This window comes from Ornithodoros turicata, chromosome 7 (assembly GCF_037126465.1).
Source record: "Ornithodoros turicata isolate Travis chromosome 7, ASM3712646v1, whole genome shotgun sequence".
NCBI lineage: Eukaryota > Metazoa > Arthropoda > Arachnida > Ixodida > Argasidae > Ornithodoros > Ornithodoros turicata.
The window spans coordinates 33,827,429-33,855,299 of NC_088207.1; the positions used below are offsets into that span (position 1 = coordinate 33,827,429).

General features: G+C 46.4%; 1 protein-coding gene across 3 annotated transcripts in view; it reads left to right on the plus strand.

The window, feature by feature from the left end:
* The window catches only part of LOC135400902 (eye-specific diacylglycerol kinase-like), a 434,456-nt gene that overhangs the window by 47,687 nt on the left and 358,898 nt on the right, over positions 1–27,871 (plus strand). The window contains exon 1 of one of the 3 annotated variants that reach the window (XM_064632905.1): positions 3,449–3,509. The exons of the other annotated variants lie outside the window; for them this stretch is intronic. Coding sequence (XP_064488975.1) covers positions 3,487–3,509 — 23 coding nt within the window. The 5' untranslated portion in view covers positions 3,449–3,486. Of the gene's footprint in view, positions 1–3,448; positions 3,510–27,871 lie in introns of those variants that run through there. 3 annotated transcript variants of the gene reach the window in all.

The window sequence follows — 27,871 nt, forward strand, 5'->3', positions numbered from 1 at the left end:
CTCCCCACTGGCTGGTGTTAGCGCCGCGAAGCAACTGGTGGCTATGCGCGTCTTACAGACGTAGACAGGTGGAGAGAGGACAGCAGGACGGAGGAAGAGGGGGCAGGGAGTTAGTATGGGTCCTGGGCCGACTTCAGGGGGAACTGTGCTTACATTCACCCGAAAAGTCTTCCGGAAAACCCAGGCAGCACAGCCGGTGGTTAGGATTCGAACCCACGACATCAAGGTCTTCAGCACAAACTTGGCTTCTACCAGCGTGCGGACGGCTTTATCCACACGGCTGTGCCACCGCTATAGAATGTGTTCGACCCTGTATCCAAAGGGGCACATTTATAGTAACTAGCCTAATAATTGTAGCGTAACCAAGTCCAATACTGGTCTTACTTCGTCACAAACTGGTCTTACAACGGAAGTATTGTACAGGGTTGCCCAGTAGGTTCATATCCACATGACCGACCTTCTTTTTACCTCAGGCAGCCTAATTCTGAGCGCATATTGATCGTCGCTTAGCTCTAATTTGTCGGTCCGCTATCCTATTACGTCCGTGCACCCATTATTAGTGCAACGCCTCATCGAAGGGTTCACGCTCCGCAATGCAACACTGTTCGAGTGGCCCTCAATCTATACTATCGTTTTTTCATGACACAACCAATTACGTGAACATGTGACAGTACCAATATTCAATTACTATTATTGGCTGCCCTTCCCAAGTAATGTCATCAGCATCATCAGCATCACCTGTTGTCGTCATCGTTGCTGCGTGTGTTGCTGATTGGTCGTGTTACTTCGGCTCCTGCTTTATGCCTCTTCCTAACGCAATAATTTGCACTTCAAGCATCAATTCGTAGATATTTGCTTCCTCGGATAGTGTGTTCCCTGATTTAAATATCCCTCCTTCAGTTTTCGCCAACTCGACCTGTGTAATTTATTACTGGCATTATAAATAATGGGAAGCTATACTTTTTGAAATTCGCGCGCAGAAAGACCTCATGCTGAGGGACTGTGGGCTTTCCCTGAGTGCGCGACTTGGTTTTCTTGAGACTTGAAGTCCACTGCATGAAAGCTTGTATCCGTTAAAGGAAAGCTTCAGCGTTTTATATTTTTGTTGACTTGTACCTAACTTAAACACTCTACTCAGGTTCCTCTATCCTAAATACTTCTGGGAGTAACTTGTTAGCTGAGAAATACTGTTAGTGGTCAGCATTTAGTATCTTAACTGAAACAATTTTTTGGCAGTAGCTTCTACTCATTTCTCCTAAAATACTCCCTTTCATTCACCCCCCCCCCCCCCCTCGAATGGCAGGAAGGTCGATGAAAAGATTAACCTCGTCTTTTGTACTTGGAAGCTATGCCACTCCCCGTGCATGCATTTAATTTCAGATACTCCGGGGTGATGTGATGTGATGTGAATAAAGAAAAAAATGGGATACTCCGGGGTACTCCCGTCCTTCTGCAGCGTCGCCTGAACTTTGTCTGCGCCAAAGGGCGCTCTCTGATTGGCCTTGTCTGGGTTAAGTTTTTGCCCGATTTCCAGAGAGGGAATTCCGGCATACTCGCAACATCCGGCGACTGCTCTTTACATGCATTGCATCAAACTGCACCGCTAATTCGCTGCATCCGCTAATTCGCGTCGGATTTTCGGCGTTGTTGCCGGTGATGAACGAGGAGTAAAACGGCATTATAGTTTCGGGATCGTCCGGGACGGACGCGAAAATCCCTTTAGGCGCCTTTTTTCGGTATCTTGTACAAGTATGGTTCTCTCCTGCTGCAGAACTCTTCCCGTCCTGAGCATGCGTGAGGGGGAGAGTTATTTGTAGTCAGATGTTCCTGTCGGACATTTATTCCAACGACGTCAGGGGCAGAACTCTCCCTTTGATGCGGTATTGGTAATCTTCAATAACGTTTGGTATCTTCTGTTGTTGGGTAATGTGGGCAACTCGTGATTACCAAAGCTGAACACGGCCATCCTGACAGTTTTCATGGGTGCCGTGAATGTTTTCTTTTTTTATTTCGTTGAGTGGTCGTCAGTAGTCACTGCAATATCTTCAACAACGCATGTTTTTATGTTTTTCTTTTTTTTTTTTTTTGCGGAGACGTAATATACAAATTCCTCAGCTTTCCGCATCAGTATGTGCTTCTCTTTTTTATTCCTTGTTAGCGCCGCGAAGCAACTGTGGCTATGAGCGGCGTACAGATGCGGACAGATGGATAGATGACAGCAGGAAGGAGTGGGGGACATGGGGGTACTATGCGTCTTGGACCGACTTCAGGGGGAACTGTGCCGACATTCGTCCGGAAAGTCTTCGGGAAGCCCACTCAGACTGCACAGCCTGCGGTAGGATTCGAACCCACCACCTCCCAGTCTTTAACCCACTCTCCCACTCTTAACCTACTCGGCCATGCCGCCGGTAGTATATGCGTCACCATTCCAAACAACCATGAATTAACATGTGCGACAGAACGGTTCCAGTGCACGCTTTTGTCTTTTTGTTCGTGTAGTGTTTTTCAGTCGTTTGCAGACCTGCTGCTTGTACTTAGAATGAGGTTCTGAAAAGAGTCATATACATCCGACATCAGCACAGGCAAGCTGGCAGGCTCATGTTGGTCCAGCAAGAACTCGTTCAGAAAAAAGTGTCACGTGTTCCTCTTATTCTGATGTGGACCCTCGCTTATATGGCTTCCGCAAATCGATGCACAGCGCTCTGCTAGCAACATTACCGCAGAACATTTCTACATTGAGTAGAGCACTCCTCTTCCTTATAGAGCGTCCTCTTCACGATCCTAACATAACCTCGATGTCATGCAGTGACAAATGCGCACTTTGTGGCGTCGTTACCGAATCGATACCTGAAAGGATAGAGAAAGCTACTCTGGAAAGGCTTTGTACTTTGCACAGTCGGTCGCGGATCTTATTCCGCGCGCGTTATTTATTTACGTTTGTAGAGAGGCACGAACGCACTGCTCAGCAGCTTTTGCACATGCGGTAAGCGGAGTGTGGGAGAAAAGGCAGTTATCGTTTACTGTTTACTCAACGCTGCCGACGTGTAGAGCGATAGCGAAAGCGTTTTACGACCTCGCACAAACAATACCTTGCATGTTTTTCTCCTCTTCGCCGTCCCTCTGCTGCCGGTCGTAAACTGGCAGTGACTCAGTGGGGAAAAAAAATATCATTCACCTTCATGTGATCGTCTTTGGTGGCACGTAGTGATGCTTAGGTAGCCATCTCGCGATGATTTCCTCCATCAAAAGGAAAAAAAAAAGCAAAACAAAACAAAGTGAGTTTCTTCTTCTTTTTAAGTGTTAAGAGAGGTTAGCCAATACTTGACTTGCTACTCTTTAAAAAAATCTTTTTAAAATTCACACACACAGCAAAATGGAACTGCGCGGAAGCACACGTCTCACACGTCTCTCACGTCTCACAGTTTGCGGCCTTGAGAAATTGTAGCAGGTAGCCTGCCGCCTTGCTGCATTTGTCGTCTGTAGACCATGCACCCAGAATCTTTGCAGTGGTAAGTGGCCGGCTGTCCAGTGTGGAGAGTCGCTTTTCTAGGGTCTCTCGTCCTCGTGTTTCGGGCAGTACAGTAGTAGATGGATGTCGTCTTCACTTGCGTTGCATTGTCTGCATGTAGGGTCGTCGGTCTTATCCCTATAAGTGAGTTTATTTATTTTATTTGTATTTTATTTATTTATTTACTTGTTTCAGGGGTCCAAAGTTCGGGATACTACAGAAAGTGTTTAAGTGTTCAAAGTGTTAGGTTGTTCAAAGTGCCTAAGTGACAGTAATTGCGAAAGAAAAATATTGAAGGTATAAAATCGACGCTGTTGTTTGGGAGACACTCCCACCAATTGACTCAATAATTGAGTGACTCAATAATGACTTTGAGCGAACTCTCATGTCTTAATCCTTTAGTGTGCCCCCCTTCCGCATAATCCCCTTTGTATTGTTAGTGAAGGATAACCACCCCCTTCAGGTCTTCAGAACGGCAAGACCAATGTTGTGTAATTGAAGGGGACAGTAACGTGCAAAGGTTTATACGCTTTCCATCTCCCTCTCGAGAAGTGCGACAACGCGGAGAGGCCTCCGATTGTTGTCCTCAAACGATCTCCCGCGGTGATTGATCAAATCGTTAGAGGAGACCAATGAGAGCCCCCTCCACATTGTACGCAACGGATGAATCCCATTCATTTTGTATTGGTGTCAATGTGACGCCATCTTTCATTCTGCGAGGAGCAGGGTGTCGAACCGCAAAAAATACGGGTTCGGTTCGGGTTCGGGTTCGCGTTGTTTTGATTTCGTTCCGGTTCAGTCCGGTTCAGTTTTCGGCCACGCCAAAAACCGAACCGGTTCGCAGCCCCGAACCGGTTCGCGAACCGGTTCAACGCTTTCGTTTTATATGTTCCATAAAACTGCTTTTATCAGGAAATGCGTGGCTAATAGCTTACTGCTGTTGTCTGCATTGACGTCTTTAGCGGTGAGGTAGCTCTTTAGCGAGAGAAATAAGAAATGGATGAACACTTATTGCAAATAGAGTCCACGCTGATGAAGCGGTGTTGTCCCGCTACTTTCTGTTCCCAAAATCTCTTTTTCACACGCACAGTGCCAGCAAGATAAACTTAAAGGAAGCCTAATAAGATGGACAGCGTAAGATAGACGACAGTACTTGCCGGCACACTGCCTTCGCAGCGTGAATCGATCTGAAACCGTACTGAAGCATGTCGAAAATAAGCCTGCCAGCCTTACTCTGTCCGAGCTCACAGCAGTGTACTAGTTAATCCACCTCAGAAAGGCAATGTATCACGACACAACTGCACTACCAATAAGCAGAACCACATTTACTTTTCAAACCACGACCAATCAAACAGGCACCGTTCTGCGTACGCTCCTTCTCCACTTCTCATGTTTCTGACTTGTTTAATTTTTACTGCTCACGTGTAAAAAGAAATCTTGGGCGCTTATTTGATCACATATTCGTCGTGTAGAGCTACATAACTGGCCTACTCCATTCCTGTTGCATTCGTCCGCGTGGCACCTCGTCTCTGAAGAGTAGACGCCGCATCACCGCGTGCGTGGGGCGCCAGCCGCGGCGCTCACAAGGACAACTGCGCTTCAACATGTTAAAAAGATGCTGAAAGTATACTTACTATACGTCGTCGTCTGACTGCTAGGTGAAAATTTCTGAAATCCATGATATAGGCGCGTGATGATGATACCGATGTGTCTTCGTTCGGGGATAGAGAGGAACTCTTGTGCTGACTTCTATGTCCGAACCGTTTTGTTGCGAACCGGTTACCGCTATTATTTTTTATGGTTCTGCTCCGGTTCGGGTTCAGCAGTGTTCTGAAAATTTCTGTTCGGGTCCGGGTTCGGTTCCGGCAAAAATAACGGTTCGGGTACGGTTTTCGGTTCGGGTTCGGGTTCGGTTCGACACCCTGGCGAGGAGACATTTTTCCTTTTGACTATTCCATTTGATCTAAATATAATAGTTTCACCACCTACAGGTGTAGCCTTTCTAGCCTACCTTCGAACCGTACGTGTTACCGTACGCTCGGCAACAGGTGGGTTTTGTCTTGTTCTGGGCTGCTACGAACTATGGTTGCTGCCGTGTTTGGCAGGGGCCGTTCTGCCTTGTTTGGCAGGTTTTAGGAAAAGTTTCGTCTATACGATCGATGGGGCGCAAATGCCCACGTGACAACAGCCCCGCTGCATCGCTATTTTGTAGGCTTTCGTGCTTATGTTTTCCGTTTACGGCCTATACTCCGACGACTTAAATGTATTCTAGATGTTCTTTTTCTTTCTCTCTCCTCCTTTCTTTTTCTTTCTATATGTGATATAACAAGTGCTCTACTGAGCAGGCAGACCTCACTCGTCTTCCTTAGAACATCATACCAGCACCACACGACGACGAAGCTGAACGGTACAGTTGTGCTCTGTGCTGCACCGTTGAGATACTTTCATCATTCCTCCAAATTCCATCTCCTTTTCTCCGGTCAAGAAACAAATGGAGTCCGCAGTACAACTAACCGTCGCGAAATGGTCGAAACCCCGAATAGAGTCCGCACCACTAGGTAAGGACAGAACAGGTATGCCTCAGTCATGCCTCACAAGCGTCATAAGCAAGATGGTAATGTCATGTATCCCATGGGAGATATGAGAGACGTTGCTCATGATTTTTATTCAGCAAAAGGAAGATATGACATTCCCATTGACCTCCCATCGGACGACGACGTCGATGGTTGCCATCCGGTTGCGTGTCTTCGTTGGTTGGTGGGTGTGTGGCGCTGTTATTGCCAACCGGTCTGCCTTGTCCAATTGTAATCCACTTGTCGCGAGCGGTAACGCCACCGAGCAGTAAGAGCGACATTCAGTCGCATCCCACGAATTAACGCAGCTACAAGAGATAGCAGAGAGAGACCCTGTCTTGAACAATGGCACAATGTTCGAATAGAACGCATGAAGTAGTAGCAATATATGATCTCGAAATGAGACAGTGCGTAAACGACTGCATGCGGCACCGCAGCCACAGTGTGAAAATTCCGCCGCGACTTCGGGCTGCCATTAAGAGAGGGAATAAAAGGCTCAAGGGGATAGAAGAAGAATGCATCGTCCCGACCTTCTTGGATTGAAATAGATTGCTGGTCTTAGGCAAGAGCGAGTCATTTATCGCAGCCCGTTTTGTACGAAAACAAGAAACTCATTGACTCGACCTCATGGCGCATAAACGCTATGTTCGAGCATATTTTGCCGCTTCCTCTCTCTCCCCCCCACCTTTGTGTGTGTGTGTGTGTGTGTGTGTGCGCGCCTTTCTCTTATATCATATCTGGTGGATTACGTACTCACAGCGACGTTTTTATGTATTGCGGGGGCCTTAGGATTTGGACAATACTTCCGTTTTTGTGTTTGGTGTTAATTTTAATGAAGGGGCATATCTGGATTATCTCAGAATTAAGACAGATTGTATCGATGATACGGATGCTTTTTCATTTTGCTTGTTTTCACTATTGTCTCGTTCTTTGAATGGAGCTGTAACAATCGACAATCGCAGTACACCTCAATCACAGTATCCATCGGCGTGAGTCACAGAAGTACGAGGCATGAACGTCACATTGTGATTTTATACCAGACAGTGCACGTTGCGTAACACTGAGTTTGAGTTTCAGTGTAAAAAAAAAAAAAAGCGCAACACCGATGTCATTGGTGCGACTGGCCTCCTCTTGTTGTCCTTCTTTTTGATGCAATCATTTGGGATCCCGTCTTAAATGATCGATTTCTCGGGTCCTAAATAGAGGTCTTTCTATAGCGAATGGCGGCGAAAGAGGATGATGGATTATAGAGGAAGAGACTGAATAATGTGTTCCTGACTTGGCTCAGTGCTCTTGAATGCGCTTCCGGATCACAACAGCCGCAGAGTCCGTGAAGCAGTTTATATAGGCAATATAATTATGCAGACGCACTCTTCGTGCTCTTCTTGAATGGCATTCAAAAGCGTGCGGGTACAGGAAATCTGTTGTTATGATGCAAATGATTAGTTGCACCAAAGATAAAGAATGCACGAAACCCAAGATAGAGTACACAAGTGATAACCAAGATAAAGTATACGGGGTTTGTAACGAAGATGAAATTAATAAGAATATTATTTAGGAACTATACTATACGTTGGAATACGTATTATGCGCTAAAAATTTCCACTTTTGACCACCTGGGGTTCTTTTGACGTGCGCCGGAAATCTCTGACACACGGTGCTGGAAGCAATGTTTACCTCCCCCACAGAAGAAGAAAACATGTCCTCCTCGCATGCCCAATTGGATATGCCGTCTGTGTGCGGGTCTGCGTATACTTTCGTAGCCGCCGAATATTTGTTACGATAATTACTTTGCTGTTTTTTTTAAACAATTTCGAAGCCTAATGCGAGATTTTTTCGTACCACTTTCAGTAAATATGTCTTCGAGAGGCGATTAACATCAACGATTTCTCGCATGAGCTTGGAAAACTGACGGAATAGGCTGCTGACAGTACGTAGTAACTCACATCCCCATTTTTTTCTTTATCACATCACCACCACCATCAATATGTAGTAACGAGTGATTTTTAGTTTTTCGTGATTTACCGAAACAAATCTGGGAGCTGCAAATTTTTGACGGCGTTTCTTTTTTTTTTTTTTGTGGGGTTTCAAAGTTTCGTTTTTTTTCGGTTTTTCGTGTTCAAAAGTTTCGGTCTCTGCCGTGCCAGCGTTATTTTGTACAGAGCATTGCTATTTGCTAAAACATGCCGATTATTAATACATACAAACGCTGAGGTACTTCTCCTTCGTTCATTTACTTTTGTTTTATTGGTTATTGACTGCGTACTAACTGAGCCCTTCGATTCTATCTTCTATAAACAGCGACAACAACTATTAAATGGTGAATGATGATGTAATAAATACTCTGCCTGTTCCAAAAATTAAATGCTGCTTCTCAGAGACTTCACAGTCCTATCTTGGCGAGACATTATCATGACACGGGACTTCGCTGTTCTCGAGATGTGTAACATAGGGTGCATAACGCAAGATATGCATAGCATAACAACACAGCATAACATATGATGCATTGAGGCACGTAATGACGTCATAATAGTAGCTATCTAATCTTTGAACTCTTAGTCCGTGCGCAAGAAAATTAAGGCCTTTAGGTCTTGCTTCCGGATCCTAGAAAGTCAATTCCCACAGCAGAGGGAGAGTTCCACTCCAGTGTTTGAGTTTGGCACTTTGAGCCGCGTTCCGCTAACACGCTCTGTTGAATGACAGCCGCAGGTGGTGGTTCCACTCTGTAAAGGATGGCACCTATTTGCATAGTTCCCACACGAAAAAAACAAACAAAAAAACAGGAAGCGATAATTGCTGCTCAAGCGTCAAATCGATTCACTTCTAATGAAGTCCTCCGCGTCTACGAGCTTATCATCCTTGCAGCCGCTAATTGTGACCTTAAGCGCCAAAGCAAATTGCGTTGAGTTTCTGTCGTAGCAGCGCTGCAAATGCTATTTTGCATACCTGTGCTCGAGCATGTACTGTATGTAAGAAAGTTTTGCCTGTCGGAGACTCCTCCGAAAAAGTTGTCCCACGCAAGTTGCTGAGCCGGTGCTATAGCACGTAGCAGTGTCTTGGACAGGAAACACGGGTACGCTTTTCGTAACACCCAAAGTCAACGGGCACGTTTATTTTCCCCATACGCATTTGCAGCGTGCTAACGTGTTATTTATGGTGTGGTTCATGGTATGGGCATCCCCAGATGGTGGCAAAGAGGGCCGTGGCCCTTCCCCCGAACCTCCAAGGTCGCCTGTGGAAACTGGGAGATCCTTAGTCACAGATTGTCATGCCTTATACTCAGATGCCCTCATGATAATTTGAATCATATCCACCCAGGATTTTTTTCTGGATTTTTTCGAGAGGAGGGCAAGGAATTTCCAATGGGGGGCGGGACAGTCGAAACGTGTGCAATGCATAGGGCCCTATGCATAGCGCACGTTTCGACTGTCCTCGTTCTATTGTCTAGTGTCTATTGGTTGTACGCTTTGCCCCCCTTCTCCCCACCCCCCTTGGAAGTTCCTTGCCCTCCTCTCGAAAAAATCCTGGAAACTGCCTTGGGCAAGGGGGGGGGGGGATCTAATTATTTTGACAGGAAAAATCAATCAGCCCGTGGTTCGTGATGGATTCCATCGGAAAGAGCTGAGTCAAACTGTTTGCTCCAGGAAGGTGCAAAAATTGTTCCATTGGCAGGTCGGGCGTGGAGTGTTCCACAGGGGGAAGGGAGGCAAAATGGTTACTCCAAGCGGCAACGCGCTATGCGAGTATAGGTCTGCTGCCCGCGCAGCTCCCCTGTGCTCCCCCTTTTTGCCCGTAGAACGACTTCGTTGGTCCCTCTCCCGAACGAGGGGGTAACAGCTCTTGTTGAGTCGCACTTGGTTTCTTCCGTGAACCCACGCGGGGCTCCATGTTGGTCTACGAACACCCCCTTATTGCTGCCTGGTTAGTGGACAGACCAACATCACCCACAGACACAGCCTGATCGCGTGAGCTATGTGACGTAACAAGTAAGAGTCCGCCAATCACGACCTTGCTTTCCGTGGCCGCAGCATTGGAAACGAGCCGCTATGAGCCTATGGGCAGCCACTGGAAGCCACAGACAGCTTGTGTTTCAAACTCGTCTGCTGCTATTGGCGGACTGGACTTTACACGGCTACGTGCGAAGGAGTGCGAGGAGACATTACGCAGGCCTTCTGTATGTAGATGGTGTTGGTATATAGAGGGTACTTCGTCACGTGATTCCTCCAAACTTCACACTCTCTCATGCGCAAGGACAAACTGTCGTGTAGTTACTTTGCCGACATTTCGCGTGGGGCTAAACGAGCGGAACGGGACGGGAGGGAACAGACTGCTTTTCCGTTTTTTTATAGAGTGGATTTAGCAAAGGTTACACATTTCGATCAAGTCGTAAAAACACAACATAACGTCTGTGGCGCTTCGAACTTTACAGACTGATAGTCATTTGCCTGAAGTTTTATCGATATTTTTTTTCAAATGCCATCGCTTTGTAGAAAAAAAAGTTAGAAGCATAACAAATTCCCCCCTCGTGCATTTCCTATGGCCTATACCGCTCGAAAACAGCATTTTTTTTCCTTTATCTGCTTCGCGTTCACATCACCACGTATGGGTGGCGCTGCCTGCAAGCAAAACCAAATCTTATGGGACAACCAACAGTAAGATGGACCAGATGCAGCGTTTCGAGACAGCGCCACCTATACATGGGAATGTGAACGTGAAGCAGACAGAGGAAAACATGGAGGTTTGCGGACAAAGTGACAGCATTTGAAGAAAAAAAAAATATATATATATATATAGCGCTAAGACTTCAGGCAAACGACTATCAATGGTAATAATAATGCTGCCGTAATGTTACACGTAAGGCTTTTCTACCTATATAGTATGGCGACATGATGCCCGTGTAGGACTGCGGATAATTAAGGTTCCGGGTTTTCGGAGTTTATTTCTGGGCGTTACCGGAGGATGTTTTTCGGAGTTTATTGTTGTTGTTTTTCTCACGAAGTTTTTCGGAGTGTATGATTTACAGCTCAGCTAATATCCGAATTTCGTTGGGAACTAGACGACTCACGCACGGTTGTGCGGCAAAAACGCAGTAGTCACATTTATTGCTTCAACACTAAAATGACACAAGCTTAACAATACATTTCGTACGATACACTCTGAGGTGTTCGGCAATTCCAAATGCACCCTTTCGGTGTATAGTGTTCACTGTTATGCGGCAGTACTTAAATACGACAACCTCTGCATCGCGACCGCGCGACGATGTGAACTCCTCGAAATCGGAGTAGTCCTTCACGTAGTCGCAGGGCAGCTTTCGCTCGCGTCTCATCTTGTCGTCAGCAGTGCAACTAGTTGCCCTTTCAAAAAGCGCACTCCGTATGACCTCGGTTCGATGCTGATTTTAGTGCTTAGGTCTCGCGTGGGACAAGGAGATCAGGAAACAGACTGGGAGAAAAACCCGGGGCGGTGAATCCTCAAGTGGTCGAGACGACCGCCGTAGAAAACACTAGGTCACGGATACCATTATTATGTTGCGGTATAGCCGATATCCCAGGTCAGAAAAACCCAGACCACAAAAGGAGGCCAAGAACAATGACGCGGTTATCAGGGAAAACATCTGCCGAGCGGAGTTTTTCGGATTAATCCGAATTGGTTAAAATTTTACCGGAGTACGTTTTTCGGACTTTTTCAGGTAAATCCGAAAACACGGGACCCTACGGATAATGGACCTTTTTTCACATACGCGTCGTATCCTAGTGGGTCTCCAACGAACCATGCTCGGCTCGGCGCGCGTCAAAACAAATCCACGTGGATAGCACAACGGACCAAAACCGGTCCGGAGTGGGGCCGACAAGGTCGCGCCCACGGTGTGGTCGCGCCATTCGTGCGGTCTCCACTTCTGTCGTCCCCATCTAGTGAAGATGGAGATAATTCTCTCCGGCGCCTCAAGATCATCGGAGTGACTCGTCGGACTGACAACGATTGCGCTGAAAAGTTCGACGCGCGGTATCCTCTGGGAGCTCCGTACAGCATGATGTTCGGCTATTTTTTCCGATAACTCCTCAATATCCCTGTCAATTATCATTAATTTGAGTAAATTAGGCACGCTCTCCACACTAGTGGTGTAAAAAAGTGACCTTTACGTGGCAAATTTCCGAGTTCAGTTCGCAAAAAATTACATAATTAAACTTACGTTACATGACATTCCCGTCACGAGGCGGCAAAAACCTATTAAGAACAAATGCCGTTGACCGCATCATTCTAGGTGGCGTACTTTTTTTAAAATTGTAATTCAGTGACACGTTTTGTGGGACACCCTGTATATAGTAGGTCGTGATTTGGAGGAATCCTTGAATGGCTGCGTACAGAGCGTGGTCAATCGAATTCAAGAAAGGTGACTCCGATTGCAATGTCGTGCAACGTGCGGAATGCGCTTTACTATTGCCGAGGGTCGCGGAGGCAAACCCGTCTGACACCGCCTGAAGTAGTGAATGGACCGATCCCCCGTCGTGGGGCAATATTTGCTCTCCCGATAAAATTCGCCGTCGCCGTCTTAGAAACCGTTGCGCATTTACATAAGACTGTCGTGCAATCGCACAGGGGCCAATTCGCTACCGCACATAGTGGCTCCTGATCTTCGTCGCGACTTTCGGAGGCAATTGGAGTAGATCTACACGTAAGGGTGTGTCAGCTTATTTGTGTGGCGACATGCAACACGTGGCGCGAAGTAGGACTGCGGATAATTTCGACCACCTGGGGTTCTTTTGGTGATTTTTGTTAGGGATGACCATGGTTCCCCAGGGAAGCACTCTGCTGCCTCGCAGTGCGCAATGAAACGCCACTCAGGACGAACGGAAGAAATAGGCGGGGGGGGGGATATGTTTATTAAGAAAAAAGAAAGGCGGGCTGCCCTACGTCGACACTCGACAAAGCGAAATGCAACATCGGTGTAGCGAAGTTATGAGAGGCTTAGCTGGCCTTAGTGTAGTAGCAATTTTGAGATGGTCATGAGTAAAATCTTGCAGCCAAAGAGAGGACGAAGACACAACGGTAGAAACACACAACAGCGGAACTGCAGACTTGCGGCTGCAAGATTTTACTCATGGCTATGTACCAACTACCCCAAATTTCTACCTTGGTGTTGAGATGGTCGACGAGGTGCGGCTTGCACGGAACATCTGAATCGATAGAATGAAAAAAATGAAATGAAATGAAAAAAAAAAAAAAGAGAGAGAGAGAGACCGAGACCGAGACAGAGGAACACGCAGCCCAAGACAACAAATTCTCTCTAGCCTGCCAGAGTCCTATGTCTTCCTCATCAACATCATCATTATTGAACACATTGGAGGACGTGTAATGAAAGATGTTACGACAAGGTTCGTAAAAACAATGTAGTACCCCCTGCTCTGCATTCATGGGTTCTGCTGGCGAATGCAGCCAGGTCATGCCTAAATGTCCCCATACACCGTACCGACTTAGACACGATATGACACGGTTAAAGACGAGAGGGCAGTTGTGTATCCGTAAGGGAGTGCCGAAAACGTTGTAACGGTGCGGACCAAATAGCACTCTCATACTGAAAGGCGCAAACAGGACCGTTGTTCGTGAACGGCACAGGAGGAGGACGTGCGTGCTCCGTGTCTGCAAGCATAGTACAGGGGGAACAGTTCGGGGGATATTCTTCCTAATCTTGTGTGTGTAAAGCCAGGTAGCACTTACGTGTAGCTGGTGTAGTGAAGATGCTCGTGACCCGCTTACACCACGAGGGATAGGAAAATCCACTGCGGGGTTTATGGCTCTAAGGTAATCGTTTGCAGCTGCTGCAGGTCGACGCTACTGAGACAATTTATGTGCAGGAAGCCGCCGTAGGAAAATGTTCGCATCGGTATATATAAACGGTATACAGTCACATCCATCATTGGCGGGCGCCGCGACGGCAGTAGCATCGCTCGTGGGGATATTGAGTAACTGACTTAGGTTGAGACTTCAGGGAGGTGGTGCTGAGATGTCCTAACTGCGGCTACATATCAAAGAGTGATATTAAACGGTAGGAGCAACTTATTTATTTACACATGGTAACAAGGCTTTCGTGCACGAGACTGCACTTCTTCAGGTTACAAAAATATGAACATGGTACAGGAACATATACGGGGTGTTCAAAATTAAGCTTTCACTAGCACTTTATAAATAGACGAACAAAAGAACACTGGTGCTACTTTTTTGCAGCACCTGTTTCTTACACAAGTAGCGTAAAGTTATTATCCGGTTTCCTGTCATCGCTGTGTTTGCGTAGCGCTCGTGAAAGCTTAATTTTGAACACCCTGTATACAGTTGACGAAGGAATTTTCGTATGAGGGGGTAACAAGGTGATGGAAAGGATGTAAATACAAGTAAAAATGAAAAGAACATAAATACAAACGAAGGGGTATCAGAAGCGCAACATAACGCGAGTCCAAAGGCTTTTACACGGGAAACTTTGATCTACTCATCACCGGCAACTTGACATCGCCTATTTTTCTGGCGGCTACATATGTTTGACCGGCTGCCCCAAGCAATAATTTCCTGTTATCCTTCTCGCAAGGAAGCACAATTTAGTTTCTACTATATGTTTTTCTTTATTAGCAACCATCTACGGTACTCTGAAGCCCTGCTACCCAACACACTGCAATGCCTCCTCAAGTCGGGAAGCTTTAGCTTCAAAATAATTTGTTGTCCAACGATGTGGAAGTTGGAAACCCCATACGTTCAGATTGACTCCTTGGTGTTTTCGAAAAACGTTGATAAATCTTATTTACGATCAGACGATATCCTCCAGCACTAAAAAGGCAGACGTTCTAGCACAAGTACAACAGCTCTCTTTGCCTTACATCGCAGGGTTAGAGAACGGTACAACCATCAGTATAAAGCAGGGAACACTTCATTGCTCCCCTTCAACAAACTTTTTACAGCTGTCAGTTAATGTCTCCGACCTTCGTCAACTTTCCACCGGGGTAAGGATATGTGGTTGATGTTGCGACCCAACGGGAAGGAACCCTAAGAGCTAAACAAAGAAACTAAGACTCCCCGGCGGTTTATCTTCAAGCCGCGTCGGTGTGTTGTCGCTGTGGGCATGTGCGACATAAACGTTGAAGAGATGTTACAATACGAGGACTAGGGACTGGTTGTGTTACGCTGATGCCCTGCGAACGGCCACGCTGGCTGGCTTTGGTCCAACCGCGGCGAATTATTTTCGGGAGATTCTTTCTCTTTCTTTTGATAACGTCTGTGTAGAATTGAGACATCGGTACCCTTTCGAAGAGTCAGAGGTGCGTCTACTGCCAGGGTTATCACTAACAGCTCCCCCTATCCATCACGAAGCGGCCCACACCAGCGAAAGACATTGATGTTATGTTTTTAATGTGCCACATGTCATATGCTGAGTGTCGACCACCTGATTGCTTCCCGTCAAAGGCTCATCGGCTTGAGAAGTAGTTGTTCAGAATATCCTAGGCATATTTAGATGGCTGAAAAGTAGCCTACTACGACGATTTATTGGACAACTGACATTCCTGATAAGAACTTACGAGTGTGCCAAATTCAACATCCGCTAATTTACATACGCCTATGTAGCATTGCAGTGAAGTGTGTAAAGCGTGTGTACTATCTCTAACGTCTGCTGCTTATGCAGGCCACGGGGACGGTATGTCGCCGTTATGTAGTGCCGGACGTTATGTGGTAACATTAGAAACACTCACCCACACAGTCAAGGTGCACCTCGAAATCTTAAAGGAGCATGGAAATGATCGGAGTGAAATATGACGGGAGAAGTAGAAATTACGATTCTGAGCCCTGTGATACATATTGGCACAAAAAGTTTGAGCGTAACGCGCAATCCTGGCGCGCGAGGGAGCTTTAAATCTCGCGGCAGAAATGCCCCCTCACTCGGCTGCCAGCCGCTGACGTCATGTGGCCGCGCCGTCTTTTTCTTTCTTTCTTTGCGATTTTTCAGGCGTCGCGGCGCCGGCAAACCGACCGAGCAGGAAGCATTGTTATTCATCGGACGTCGTGGAAAGGACAGGTGATGAACTGAACACTCTTTAGGCGATGAAAGATGAAAGTCACTGAAAAGGTTAGCCAGCTGTAGGGATCGAACCCACATCTTCTGGATTGCCGGTCCAGGGCTCTACCAATTGAGCTAAGCTAACACGCCTCTCCAGCGACTGCAGTTTATCTCTTGTTAACTCTTTAGGCGACACGCCTGCTCTTCTTGACGAAACGTTTTATGGAGCTAAAGCCTAAACTCCGCCAGCTTCGATTTCGCCACACGAATGTATCGGAGGCTGGTAAGTGATGCTGCTAAGTGTGAACGAACATTCGGATTGAAATATAGTGCTTCTTCTTGGTTACAAATGCATAACCGTGAAGACGCGGCGCAGTGTCCAGTGTTTTCATTTGAAGAGGTCGTCGACCATCATGACTTCTTCGTGTCGTGGTCAACACTATGGGCTCTGAACCGCATGGACACTGGCATCTCCGAGGCGAAAGAGCGGACCGATGAATGCATAGCTGTGTAACATTGCGCTTACCATATCTTACTGATACCAGGAGCGCAACGTCTCCACAAGCACAGCAACATGGATACCAAAATAAAGTCAGTAGAGCTAATCTGCTAGCGATCTGTGGGAAACACCAAAACACATGGCCAAATAAGCGTTTTCTTTTTTGAATGGTCATACGCAGCATACAACAATGGCACATGGAATAAATCTCCAACTGACAGGACTGTATTTAGTCGTATCATATATATGCTGCACAGAGGCACAATACTGTTCACCGATTAACGACACCTCAGCACAATCGGAACAGAAACCACAACCGGGTACGATCCACCTCAACCCGGCAACACAGAGGCCTGGCCACACTTTTTACACTGCCCGCAGTCTTGTTTTATGCGAAACGTATGAGACAAATGATGTAAGAACGCAAGTGAATGTCAAACGCAAATAAATAGCAACAGCCCCCCCCCCCCCCCCCCGTCTCAGTCGGTAAGTCTCTCCAGCAGACGATTCTGGCGTGGAACGGACGCTTCCGGCAGCCAATGAAGTGCTCGGCCGCCTGACGTCACTACGCGCCAGACTCGGCTTGGGTGGGGGAGACTGACGCCGCGGAGCGCCATTCTTGCAAACAAATTTTCTCAGGAAATTCGCGCTTTTCGAAGGAAATATTTTGCGTTACACTTTATGAAGGTAGTATGTTCATATCAAGTGGTGAAAAATATATGTTCCGAATGATTTCCATGATCCTTTAAAAAGTTGGATTGGGAATGTTTCAGCGTACAGAGGCAGTCTTTGGCTTTTTCGTTAATACGGGGCATACGCACGTTGTGAGTCACGTATAGACCCTCATCGTGCGTATGCTCCGTGGCGACGAACGCAGATAAGCCGTGGCTCTCCTTCCACCGCAGTATCGTAGTTCAACACATTAGGGTCGAATTCCCTGCTTCCTGCACTTAAATGTTCCGTGAGAAAGGATCAGTCCATTAAGTATATTTTCGTTCCTCTTTTCTTGTTTTTCCTTCGTTTTCCTCTTTTCCGATACGTGTGTGGGTGTTCCCCTCCATTTGACGTCCTGAAGACTTGGAAAGCGAAATCGAACACGAAATGGAGTAAGGACGATTATGTAGATTAACGGATAGAAAGAGAGAGCGTCTGTCGTTCTAGATATTTCTGGATGGAAACTTTACACTCGAGATATATCAGGAGAACGAAAAGCTGCTTAATAACCGAGCAACAAAATATCCTAAGGGGGGGAGGGGGGATATGTTTATTGATAAAAAAAAGGGGAGGAAAATATCCTAGCTTGATGATGGAGGGCAAGGAAACGCGAGTTCAGGAACTTCATCGTGGGAGATGACGATAGGAACACGAACAGGCAGGAACGTGGTAGACGAGGGAACCGGAAAAAAGTCCCCGGAAAAAATGTCCCCGGAAAAAATGTTCCCGGAAGAAATGTCCCCTGGAAAATATGTCCCCTGGAAAAAATGTCTCCTCGAGAAACATCCACTCTTGGTAGGCGTGGAATTCTTGCGAAATCCTCGGTTGCGATATTGCAGGTCTTCATGTCCTTCGGCTCAAAATAAATACTAAAATTACTGACCACTTACTAAGGGTTTTTACTTTGAAAGCTCGACCTACTTTCACTTACGATTTCTCGTAGGGAATACACTGCAATCAATTTCACGTTCGTTGATACAAAGGGACACAGGTTCGAATTCTGTCACCAGGTGTGCTCTCTGAGGTTTTCCCTGGGTTTTCCGTCGGACTATACTGATGAATGTCGGCTCACTTAGCCCTGAAGTCGGCCCAGGACGCATACTAACCCCCTGTCACCCTCCCTCCTGCTGTCCTCTGTCCACGCTTGTACATCGCGTACAGCAATAGTTGCTTCGCAGCGCTAACACGAAAAAACATTTTCTCTGCTAATTAGCACAAATGTGAAGTGTCACAGAAAGTAGTACGCCGTTCAGTTTCAACAAATCAGGAGAGAAGACGTCATTCGGTTTGACCAGGAGCATGTCAAGTTCTTTTTTAGAAGTGTGCAGATCGACGTGCACGGTGATGTGTAAAGAGGAAAATAAAATGCGGGGCGAAACCAACAAAATTGACAGACAAAAATATATTTCAGTATGTCTAGCGGTATCACATCTCGGGAGCCCCATGACTGTACAGGCCGCATTGTTGCAAGACACAATAAGTAGATTCACAAAAACTGACGCACAGCGACTACCTAGGCAAAGAAATGCTATGTGTGAATAGTCATTTTAAAATGGAATTGAATACGAATCAATTAAGCGACTCGTTGAATAACCGTAATTGGATACATATACAACGTATATTGGAATACAAACATGTACGGTACATATATGTATGCGTAAGTATAGCGCTTACCCTTTTTTTGTGTGTTCTCCATGTGCCGGGTCTCTTCAAATATATTCAGTTTAGTAGAAGCATCAATTCCATGTGGAATTCCATGTGGAATTCGAACATTGAATTCCATATTTGATTAGAAAATGGAATAGGATATACGATTACTCGCTTCGGTGCTCAAAAATCCAAACATTCACACCGTCCTATATTGTAAAAAGTCAACGTCCGAAGTCAACCAGTCCACGCGTACCAAAAGTGAATTTTCCTCAGGGGACATTTTTTCCGGGGACGTTTCTTCCAGGGAACATTTCTTCCGGGGACAATTTTTCCGAGGGCATTTCTTCCGGGGACATTTTTTCCGGGGACATTTCTTCCTGGACCTGGTAGACGATCGCGAATGTTTGCGAAATTTTCCGTTTGTCTCCGGGCATAGTGTGAGAAATAAAAATCTTCACCTAAGATATATTTTCAGAGCAACAAAAACAACATCAAGTTACTTACTTTAATGATGATTTGGGCTTTTTCCCATTGCTTTTTTTTTTTTGTTGCCGTTCAAATTACCGTCGAAATTGATAACCACAGAAAAGTGTGCTGTACTCACAGTTCGTTCTTTACAAATGTTCACCCTTGTAAATACGCCATTTTTAGGACATGCGGAACGCGGCGACTTCTGTTTTTGTTCCTTTCCGAATTCGTTTTCTCTGAAATGAGTCGGAATTCTGACAAATTAATCTTCAGTATTTTCAGGGATGGTTCATGTCGCTGTAATGACTGTCAGTGGATAGAACTCTGCTCGCTGACGAATTGAATTCAAACACCAATCCGGTACAGAACTCGAACGAGGAATATCAAGTGAAGTGTTTGTACACTGACATGCGTGTCTGTTCACGCTTGGATATTCCTGGAAACAATCATATTCTACACCGTACGTGGTTTGGACCGGAACCTTCCTAGCATGCAACGCGGAATCCCTTGCAGGTATAAGTCTCCCAACCAGGGTTGCAGGGTTGGCTACTTTCCGACTGTTGTGACGCCGAAATTTGAGCAGTGACGTCTTGGCTATTTTCTGCCTACTTTGCGGATATTCAGAGTTAGAGCTATTCATGGAGCTGGCTCTCGCGTGGGTAAAATTAAGCCCCATCGCTGTGGCATCGCTCATGATCGTAGTTGTCCCGGGAGGCAAAGCTGCGGATTATGCGAATTACGCCAACTTTGAATTCGATTCAGCAGTGACCACTATGGGCTGGTCCGATACCTTGGGCGTGGAAGCTGAAGCATCGACATACCTACCCCCTCTTGGTCGTGTCGGCTTTCCGAGTGCTTTAAGGACTCAACCCCAATCGTAACTATATACTCGTTCGTCAACCTGGTTTATGTATTTAGTATACCCTAAACGTCCATAAGGGCATTACAAAAGGGGGACGAAATGATAGCATCGTAGCATAGCAACAGTAACTGAAACGAAATGCACAGGAACGTGACGCACATATGAAAAAGGTGTGTCATATAAGTATGTCGCACAGTCCTCTTTCAAGATCAGCTAGGTCAGTGATTGTAACAAGAGATGAAGGTAAGGCGTTCCATTCGGAAATCGCTAATTGGATGAATGACTTAAAAAAACTCAACGTACGAGTTCTAGGGCAGATGACATAACAAGGATGTTGGGTGCGAGTAAGTGGAGGATGAGGAGTAGACAAATCAATGTTGACGACAGGAGCCTGTGAATAATATAATCTGTGAAAGAAAGACAGCAGTGTTATTTTTCTGCGAACAACAAGAGGGGGATGCCAACATCCTGTTTTAAGGCTGTAATGCTAGTAAATCTAGAGTAATTAGAGGTTATAAACATTAGTGCCCTATTCTGAACTGCTTCGAGATCATTTATTACTTGGTACGGGCTCCATACTGCCGCGGCGTATTCAAGTTTACTGCGAACAAAGGTTTCGAAGGCTATTTGTCGAACTTCGGGTGTACACCTCTTCAAATCACGCATGTTCATTCATTTACGTATGTTCTTGCTCAAAATGGCAGCTCAAATTTTATTTCATAGCAGTAATACACTTGGACGATATTAAGTGCAGGAGGAGGAGTCACAGGGAATTAAGAGTTCGCATCCGCGTTAAAAATTAGTTTAGCGGAGGTTCTCTCATTGCCTGATGCATGCACACCGCTGGCTGTAGAATGGGCTACGCACAAGGAAAATTTGCTAGTGTTGGCTACTTTCTCAGGGTGCGTTGGCAGTTTTTCAGGATTTAGCGTGGGAACCGTGCTCCCAACTGCGCGTCACTGATTTGTGTGCAGAGCTGTACCCGTTAACAAAAAGAAGGAACTAAATACGTTACCCGTTACTAATAAATAACAGGAAAGCGTTCGTTCTCGTTACTTGGAAGTAAGGAGTTACTTCTTTACGTTACATTTGCATACAAGACAGCACAAATACGAAAGCATCGCCTACTTTATTTTTTTCAGCTCACCCATGATAAATTGCACTTCAGTAACAAGTGGTACTCAAAGCTGGCTGACATGAGTTCCCGAGTAGGGGACAGAGGAGCACAGCGATACCTTGAAAGCAGGAATACAAAGAACACACTGAGTGTTCTCAAACACTATGGACACTATAGAGCAATGAGAGTAGAGTAGTAGAAGGAGATGCGTTTTGGAGCTTGGTGACGCATGAATATGGGGTCTGCTGCTCCATTTCTTTTAGTTGAGGATTATGCTCCTCAGTTTGAATGTCGGCTTGGGAGGAGTGGCTGGATTAGGTAGCTGGACGATTAGATTTGTAGATCGTAGGAGGAAAGAGGGCGGGAGTGGTCGTTTGGTTTGGGAACATCCTTTGCACTTTGGATCTATCTGCTTATAGTCGACATGCGGTGTTTCTTCTTCACGGGACCTGGCTTACGATTTCTTCAAGATTTGCGTATCACTCAGGAAGTCACACAGCACTTTGAGTGCGATTTTTCTCTCTGAGCTGGTATAAGGCATCCTTTTCTCTTCGCTGGGGATTTTGCCGCGTGCTTCAGCCTCGTGGAATGCCGTCATGTGCGCGGGAAAAACCACAACTGGCGGTCGTGGTTGGTGATACTCGGAGAGAGAGAGAGAGAGAGGGAGAGATAAAAAAAAGGAAGGGGTAACTAACAGTAACGCGTTACCAATTTGTGTAACTAAGTACGCTATTATAGTTACGTTTTCTAGAAAGAACGGTTGAACAAACGATAACGCGTTACCGAATAACGTTCTTCTTGTAACGCGTTACGTACAGCTCTGTTGTGTGCGGTTTGTTCTGTCGAGCTCCATCGTATGTCCCGCTTTCTTTTCGTTTTTGGCCAACTGGATAGCGTGCCCTGTCCAGAGGACTCTTAGAGGCAGGGTCTCCATTCTCTCATTTCATTCCTGACTAAACTAAAAGACAATGTGTATTATTACGTTACTGCGACTACAATAATAGCCGCGCTCGAGTCGCCAGCCCATTCCTCACATACGAGTACTGATAGTTCATCGCGTGCGCCACTGTCGAAAATCGAGAGCACGAACACTGCACTCTATGTACCGTGCGCTCTTTCAATTTGAAGTTGGCTCTGTGGTCCTCACTTACTGTGTTCAACGCCGCGTGACTTCAAGCATCTGCAGGTAGAGATGCAAAATTTCCACAAATTTTGAATCGCTCGGAAAAAACCTTTTTTTCGGGTTTTTTTCCGAAAAATTGGAAAAAATGAAAACAAACGCGGTTACTACATAGTCGAAGCATTGCCGGCCAAGCCACAGCATACAATGAGCTAGAAACTTTAGTAGTGTTCACCCTCTAGGCATAAATGCAGAGCAGAGCATCCCATGAGACTGCTGTCTACTCAGCCATAGGTAATTGGAACAACCCGTCCACTCCGACCAGAACTCCGACATTATGTGAACGCGACGGCGATCGCTTGAAGCAGCCAGACGGAGCTCTAAGTTGGTGGTTGTCGGCGGATTATAGAGGCACACAAGGCACTGTTGGCGGGTTGGAACTTATCGAAGGCACGAAAATTTACATTTTTGAATTTTGACGCCTGGAAATTTTGGGCAATTTTTCCGGAGACGAGGAAAAAAACTGAAAGAAACTGTTTTTTCCCAAAAATTTCCGGGTTTTTTTTTCGGGGCATCGCATCTCTATCTGCAGGCCGAACTCCATACCTCAGATATCGCTTTCTTTCTGTATTCCCCTTGGCATTTCTTGCCCTGGAGACACAAGCATGGGAAGGAAATACCATAGGTTGGTCGAGTTGGCGCAGGAACAAATTTATAATTACAAATATGTTGGGCCATAAGAAATCCCGCGTTCGTTCATCGGTCTCCTTCGATTCATGTGACACAAAGCTGTCCTTTCAACCTGTATCACTCAGTTAAATGCATACATAAATCGTGTTACGTATTCATATGTGTACTTCAAATGTGGTACACATGTCTCCTTCAAATACGTAGATGAGGTGTGGAGCAGAGAAACGCATTGGTTGCTCAGCGCGGCTGCAAATTCCGAATTCCAGTGATTCCTCAGCGATTCCACTGATTCCAGTCATTCCAGCGATACTTACCCTTTGCGTGATATTGTTTTCTACGCTTCCCATCTCCAGAACGCGGAGTGAATTCCCCCGAGAAAGGCGTAATTACATTGCAATCTTACGCGACAGAATAGAACATTGAACGAAGCCTAACCCCGTCACATGACATTTTAAGTTTCGTCAGTAGTTTGACGGTAGACAGCCAGCGGTGTTTCACGAAAACTTTCGCGCTTTCTTTTTTTTTTTTTTTTTTTGTTCGTAAGCGTAACGTTCTCACGACCTCACAAAATCGGTCAATATACAGGCACTCCAAACTGAAATCGCCTGCGTAGGTAGCTTTCGGAAACAGAAATATCGAGTGCGTTAAGTAGCGCCTTTCTTGCTTCTCCAGATGGAGTGACACTACCAGGCCCCACTTGGAGCCTTCGAGTAATGCTCCAAATGCGCATTACCTAACGCTGGCCACTTCCGCGCGTGTGCTTACACACATGTTTCCGCTTCGAGGAGCGCGGGGAACCTTTCTTCTTCGTTCGCGGGGTCCATTGTTGTAAGCAGGAAGCACTATACCGCACCGGTGCTGCAGGTCCAAGGCTCCCCGGGGTGCATCGGCGCGCCCTCCATGTCACTTGAATGCGTGAAAGCCTGCAACTCCGTTTCGGTCACCAGCTCCGGTGGCGCAGCGGTAACGCGTGCGCTTGGAGACTGGGAGGTCCGCGGTTCGAATCCGCGGGCCGGCTGTGCCGTCTGGGGTTTTTCCTGGGTTTCCCTCAGATGTGTAATAGGCGTATGCCGGCACAGTTCCCCTGAAGTCGGCCCATGGACGCAGCTATCCTCCCCCCGAGCGGATTCCGCTCGGTCTTCCACTTCACCCTTTCCTCTCCTCCTCTCCACCACCTTTCCCTTCCCGAGAAACATGCCGCCTAATCAGGCAGGCAGACCTCTCGGGTTCCTCCCAACGACACTCGTCCTCCTCCTCCTCCTCCGTTTCGGTCTTTTTCACGAGGTGGTACCGTTTGTCTCTCTCTCTTTCTCTCTCTTGTGGTGAAGTCGCAGAGTGACTACGCACTCCGGAAGTGCGCTTGGTTGCTTACTGGCTATAAAGGCTCAAATAAAGTGTCAAATTTTCTTGATAATCGTCACGGCGTATTTTTATTGTTGTCTTTGTTATTGTTAGTGGGTTGAGTGATGACTCTTCCCAGTTTTGACCCTCTGGAGTAGCTACCTAGCGTGTCATTATACGTTTGTTTGTTTGTTTTCTTTTTCGTCACCCACGAGTGTCGTCCCCTATTACCTGCATTAAATAATGACGGAATCCAGTTTCAAACCTCGCGTTGTTCTCCTCCTTTCACAGCCCCATTCTCTGAGCCAGCACGATGTGTGATACTTAAGACATTCACTTTTAACAGACGTCACTATACACTCGCTGATAACGTGGCACATAATTCACCACACGCGATGATTCATTCTGCATTGGTTACCGCGAACCCGCGGATTCGAGCCAAGACATCCCTTGGAGACATCGCGAGCGCTCATACACCACGACGACGTCGAGGTCGGTCGTGACAGCTGTCTCAAGCCCCTGTCAGTGTAGGACAATGCGTTCCACTAACACGCACAGCGTGAAGTCTGTGACTATGTACGTGTATTTGACGCTGTGGATCGTGCTCGATAGCAAAAATGTCTCCATGGGTTCGAGATGTGGATGGAATCTGGATGCGACCTCCGCGTCATAACGTTTTCACTTACGTACAGCCCCGTTTGAAGTGTCCCTCATCTTCATCCGTTTGTCAATAGATGTCCATTGCTCCCTACCAATACAGTAAAATGCGAGAAAACATCGCATATGTACCTGACAGCTGAAAAATCCCAGTTTATATCCGCGTGTCGAGATTCTTATGTTCAATACTGGCGGAAAATTCTCGACTTTTTCTAAGCCACGGATTCCTTACCTTTTCATGTTCATAACGAAAATATTTTTTTTGTGTGTGCACATCCTCGCGTTTGTGTTTGTTTGTGTGTTTTTGGCGTAGAATAGTTTTTCGGACCGTTCATCTGACTGCCACAGAAGAGGGCAAATTTGATGGAACGTTTTGGCGCTACGGTAATTAGATTAATGGAAATTATATATTTTGTTTGTTATTTAATTATACTTATTTATTTAATATCATAAACTTACTTAATTGAGTTGTATCAAATGTCACCGCAGTAAATTCCCACAGTTATGCTACAGTTATATTCCCACGTTTCGACCATCGATGCAAAGTAAATCGTTTTCAATGTCGAACAGACATCTTTGCGAAATCATTTTTTTTGTCGAACCGCAATTAACTGGAAGGATCTTCCCTCTGACCTAGCTGAGCTCGTTGACTACGATAATTTCCGTGGCCAACTTTCCGTTTGATGTTTGTATTCTTTTTATAATGTACTATTATGTTTTTCTATTGTATGCTCTACTTTTCGTGCCAGCCAGGCAAGATGACTGGTTCAGTGTTTTGTACTTTTTTTTTCTCTCTCTCTGTCTCATCGTTTTTGTGTTGCTGACATGCATGTACCATCCTACTCCCCCATGTAGCGCTCCGATGAGCCTTTGGGGTACTTTAAATAAATAAATAAATAAATAAATTCTATGCTTAAAACATCGCGGACCCTTCGAACTGAGAGATCCCCCCACATTTTTTTTTTTTCATATGTATTACTACAACCAAGGAACGGACGATGCCGGAAGGGTTAATGGGGCAACCTCACCTAAAATATCCGACACTCAAACACAGAAATGATGATGAGATGGGGTTGATGCCGGCTAGCAGGCTGGGCGCTGCCCCAGTGCCAACTGTAGAGAACGAAAGATGATGGTGGACATGGTGATCAAAGCATGGTGGCCGGTTGATGACAGAAACCCCCAAAGTGACGGAGACCTTCATACATATGAGAGGAACTGGACCAGGGGCCCAGCACCTTGCCGAGGGTAAAAGGGCGGTGGTCGACTGCATGCATCCTGTGCTGCAAGACCCCGCGTTCCCGCTGGTAGATGGGGCAGTCCAAAAGTAGATGGTGTAGGTCAGCGCGCACAGTGCATGTGGCACAAAGGTCTGACGGCGCGTCACCTCATAACTACGGTAAACGCAACGTTCAGCCGCATGCGGTGAAGAAGGGTTGCGGCGTGCCGTGGAAGGCCAAGAGGAAGCGACAGTGAGAGAGACGGATCCACGGCGTGGAGCAGAGAGTAGGATGTCATGTCGTGCATCAACTGAGGTCTCGTCTTGTCTGCAGAGAGAGCACGGATTAGGGCCCGACGGTGGCCGTTGGGCAAGATGATGGAGTGGGCTGATGTAAGCTAGTGACCCCGTAGAGCAGCCTGGTCTGCCTCTTCATTGCCGGCCGATGCTCACATGACCAGGCTCATGGTCGAATGGAACACTGCTTAATCTTGCGAACATCCGAATGGTCACAGCTACACGGGAGGCTTATGTGTCTGTGTCGTCCCTAATATGTGGTCAGGCAGACCACAATTAGGGACGGCCAATTCTCGTTGTTTAAATGTAGATTAGTAGCGCAAGTGAGAGATCAACAACGGTAAGCTGCGTACAACGGCACCTCCAACCACCACCTAGTACATAAAACGCTGCCAAACAACCAAACAAAAAATAATCATACCATCATCACCAACAAAAAAATCATAGCACTGCTATAACACTTTGCCCACTTTACGAATTTACTTTGAAACTGCACGAATCACACTTCGTGGCGTCTTATTGCCAAGTGATTTGCTTGCCCATATGGGTGCATATTCCTGGGCAGGGTTGGGTGGAGGAATTGTGCACCCTTCATGGCTGTGTCGAAATCAGTCGTATAGCGTCCGAGGAACAGCGAAGGAAAACGCTCAGACTGCACAGTCGGTGCCAGGATTCAAGTTCGCGGGTCACCTCCGAGTCCCGGGAAGCGAGCGGCTTTAACTGCTCAACCACGTCAGCTGGGCCCTATTAATCCCGCGCGTCAGCCCTGATATGAACGAAATATGCGACGACGTCTTTTTCTCCAAGTGTTCCGCATTTCAAGGATCTCATACCAGCCAACGCCAAATTCCACGTTCTCGATTTCCATTCCATTCCTTTTTCTTCGTAGCTCGGCTGATTGTGATTTGGTAAGCATCGAGAAAAATTCTTCTATTCGACGTCAAATCAAAATGCGAATTACTCATAGCAGACTCCCCTTTCGTGCGTTGAAACAGACCTTGAACACGAACGGAGAACCTGCCTCCGAACGAAGCATCTGGTGGTCGAATCCACAAGCTGGCATCGATCCAGCGGAACGCCCTTTCCTTGCTCAGACTGCTGGAGCGTAAGCCACGCGGTT